Genomic DNA, 4,072 nt, shown 5'->3' on the forward strand with positions numbered 1-4,072 from the left:
ATATGATTAAATTATATCTATTTTATACAATTGTGTTCAAATTATGTGTCCAAATGATTGTGATCATCAAAGTATTTTAATTATACAATTGTGTTCAAATTATGTGTCCAAATGATTGTGATCATCAAAGTATTTTAAGATAAATGAAGTGATTAAATTTTTCCGTTTTAATTTTTTTTGTGTGTGCGCATTCAAACATTTTTTCTTTTATACACTCATAATAAAAATATTATAGCCAATATACTATAAATTCATGTTGGCATAGTGGTTGGGATTCCTTTTCACTCTAGTAGTAAGCATGTTGCAAAGAACAAGGAAGTCGTCGTCCTTACTATTGCTGACGACGGGAAGGTTACTAAATCTGTCGAATTGGATGAGGAATGGGAACAACCTGAGAACTTTGTACTGACTGGTTCGGAGGGCAATTCGATTAATAAGGGGGTGATTGAGTACCGGTCTGCTAAAGAAGACAGAGATTGGGCCGGTTAAGGTTTGGTGGCAACGGTTAGCACGGGGGAAACGTTGTTATCTATACAGCAACGTGTGGAGGATGCGGGGTTTGACACCGTTGAAGTGATTCCAATGGGAGAAGATAGAGCTTTTCTTCGTTGCCGTGATAATGGTGATGTTTTACAAGTTTTTAATGATGCTGCTGATTTTTTTGGATTGTTTCTTACCGATGTGCATAAATGGACGTCGAAAGAAGTTCGGTATGAACGTGGTGCTAGGGTACGAATCTATGGTACAACGGTACATGCTTGGAACATAAATTTTTTCAAGCTATGTGTTTCTAAGTGTGGAAGGTTTGTGCGGGCAGATGAGTGTACTTTGGAAAGAGGTAGAATTGATTTTGCACGAATTCTTATTTCTACGTATTCTTTGGAGGTGTTGATCAAAATGATGGTGCTGATGGTTGACGGGTGCAATTACAATATTAAGTTGGTTGAGGAATGGGGATGTAATCTCGGTGAAGACGCTTTTTTGACAGAGGAAGTCGTCGAACATCGAGTACAAAACATCGACGAAGGTCAAGGAATTTTAGGTGGTCACGGTTTAGATGAGGTAGACGGTGATGTGGAAGATTTGATTAATGATATTCACCGGGAGTGGCGGGAACATGAAAACAACGATTTACACAATCAGAAGGGAAGCGTAGATGGTTCAAAGTTTTTAGAACAGGCTGCACAGACTGATATCAATGTTGATGCAACAAATGCCGAGGTAAATTTTGCAATCAATGATGAGGCACATGTTCAAGCTTGTGAAATTCCAGCAATTGTTATTACTAGCGCTTCTCAGACAACTCCAATCCAGGAAAGTGCTCAGCAGGAGAATGTTTCTTTGTCTCAAGATGTAGGTAACTTAAACAATTCTTCCCATGGTAATATTAAACAAAAGAATGCCGAGGCACATTTTCTAGCTAGTGAAGTTCCAACAAATGTTATTAGTAGCACTTCTAAGACAAACAATTCTTCCCATGGTAATATTAAACAAAAGAATGCCGAGGCACATTTTCTAGCTAGTGAAGGTCCAACAAATGTTATTAGTAGCACTTCTAAGACAATTCCGTTTCAGGATAGTGCCCAGCAGGAGAAACATTCTTTTTCTCAACATGTAGGTAAATTAATTACTTCTTCCCATGGTAATATTAAACAAAAGAAAAGAGTCACTGCCTTTAGGCACACATCTCGAAACTTAAAGAGAATAGCAAGGATGCCTGAGATGGATAGAAGGGAGCTTATAAAAATTCTTAAACAACAAGCACGTGCTCGAAAAGCAAAAATAATAACGCATTCAAATAAGCAAAAGGGTGTCGTTCAGTCTCAACCTTCAAAAGCTTCTTCAAATACCACTTTGTCATCCCACTACTAGAAAAAGCAAAATTAGAGAGGAAAATTAGTGACGGAAAAAATAAAATTCCTCACAAATTCTTTGGTCGCAAAATTTAGTGACGGAATTAGAGAGGGATTTCATGTTTTCCCTCTCAAAATTTCCCTCACTAATTTTTGCTTTTTTAGTAGTGTCCGTAAATAAGGATTGGGAACACTGGGCATATATGCAGGGAGATAATGCGTCGGTAGCTGCTGATGTGTCAGGGATAGGGAGTTTGATTGGAGTTCAGTACAAAGGGGATGTCTCGAATAGTTTTAATGTGTTGACGAAGGAGGGTAGGCGTTCGTTGAGAGCGGAAGTGGGGAGGATTTTGGCCAAAGGGGAGTCAGGTGGGAGTGGGGGGTGTCTGTTAGCTGGTGTCGGTCTGTGTGGGAGTATGTTGGGGTGGATTGTTGTTACAATGAAAATTATTTCTTATAATGTCAGAGGGTTAGGCGGTTTTGAGAAAAGGAGTGAGGTTAGGAGGTTGGTGGAAGACAAGAAACCTTTTGTGTTATGTTTACAAGAGTCAAAACTGAGTATGGTGGATGATGCAGTGATTAATAAGATTTGGGGGAGTTCATCGGTGGGATATTCTTTTCAATCTTCGAGAGGAGCTTCAGGGGGGTTACTGTCAGTGTGGGATTGTAATCTTGTAGATGTCTGGTCCACTACTAGCTTCCCTCATGTTCTAATTATTAGAGGTAGAGTTCTTCAATCAGGGCAGGAGTTTGTTGTTGTTAATGTCTATGCACCTTGCGAAACGGCGGCGAAGCAGGTTTTAAGGGATCAGTTGCTGAATTTTGTGGTTTCTAATAGTGATGCTAATTTGTGTTTATGCGGTGACTTTAATTCTGTTCGTTCCATAGAAGAAAGAAGGGGTCGAGGTTCATCTTTTCGTCAACATGATTCATACATTTTTAACAAATTTATTGATGAAGGATCTTTGGTTGATATGCCAATTTGTGGTAGACTTTTTACATGGTATCGCGGAGATGGGTTTTTGATGAGCCGGTTGGATAAATTTTTGTTGTCTATTAACTGGTGTAATGTGTGGCCAAATTGTATTCAGATGGCCAACCAAAGGGGGCTGTCAGACCATGTCCCGATGATTTTGTATGTCAATGAAGATAATTGGGGACCGCGACCTTTTCGAATGCTAAAATGTTGGACTGATTTACCAGGTTATGAGCAGTTTGTGACTGAAAAATGGAGGTCCTTTAATATTGAAGAGTGGGGTGCTTATGTCTTAAAAGAGAAGCTGAAGCTGATCAAAGGGAGTCTGAGAGAATGGCATCAGCGTCATTCGCAGAATATGGATGGTAGGTGCCGCATGGTGAAAGAGCGGATGGCGCTTCTGGACATTAAGGGGGAGTCATCCGCTCTTGAGGACGACGAGGTGGCTGAATTTCACGACCTTTCTGTAAATCTGCATTCTTTGTCAAGGATTCAGACAAGTATTTGTTGGCAGCAGTCGAGATTGAGATGGTTGTAGGAATGAGATGCTAATACTAAATTCTTTAATGGTATTATGTCTTCAAGGAGACGTCGTAATGCAATCCAGATGTTACAGGTGAACGGGGCTCAGATTGAAGGAGTACAAAATATTCGTGCAGCTGTTTTTAATCATTTTTCATCTCACTTCAGACACATCGAAGTGGAGCGACCAAGAGTGGACAATCTTTGTTTTCGACAACTATCTATGAATGAGTCGGGTAATATTATTCGGCCGTTCACGTTGGAAGAGGTGAAACAAGCAATATGGGACTGTGATAGTTACAAGAGCCCGGGGCCAGATGGTGTCAGTTTCGGGTTTCTCAAGCAATTTTGGAATGTGGTGAAGGATGATTTCTTGCGCTTTGTAATGGAATTTCATCGCAACGGAAGGATTCCAAAGGGGATTAATGCGACTTTTATTGCTTTAATTCCTAAGGTGGATAGTCCACAACGGTTACATGATTTTCGACCTATATCATTGGTGGGTTGTATGTACAAGGTGTTGGCCAAGATTCTTGCTAATAGACTTCGTGCTGTTATCGGTAGTGTGGTTTCAGACTCACAATCCACTTTTGTCAAAGGCAAGCAGATTTTGGATGGTATCTTGGTGGCAAATGAGGCGGTTGACGAGGCTCGTCGCCTTAAAAAGGAAATGTTGCTTTTTTGAGGTAGCATGGCTTAAGCAGGTTCCGTTAAAGGTTTC

General features: G+C 40.2%; 1 protein-coding gene across 1 annotated transcript; it reads left to right on the forward strand.

Moving 5' to 3' along the window:
• Nucleotides 1-2,056: 2,056 nt before the first annotated feature.
• On the forward strand, nucleotides 2,057-3,367 carry LOC146916018 (uncharacterized). Its single transcript, XM_085721513.1, has one exon. It carries the CDS (start codon nucleotides 2,057-2,059, stop codon nucleotides 3,365-3,367), a length of 1,311 nt encoding a protein of 436 aa, XP_085577639.1.
• The last annotated feature ends 705 nt before the right edge of the window (nucleotides 3,368-4,072 follow it).

Source organism: Medicago sativa, chromosome 6, assembly GCF_051527215.1.
Source record: "Medicago sativa cultivar Bolivia chromosome 6, Bolivia_mono, whole genome shotgun sequence".
Lineage (NCBI taxonomy): Eukaryota > Viridiplantae > Streptophyta > Magnoliopsida > Fabales > Fabaceae > Medicago > Medicago sativa.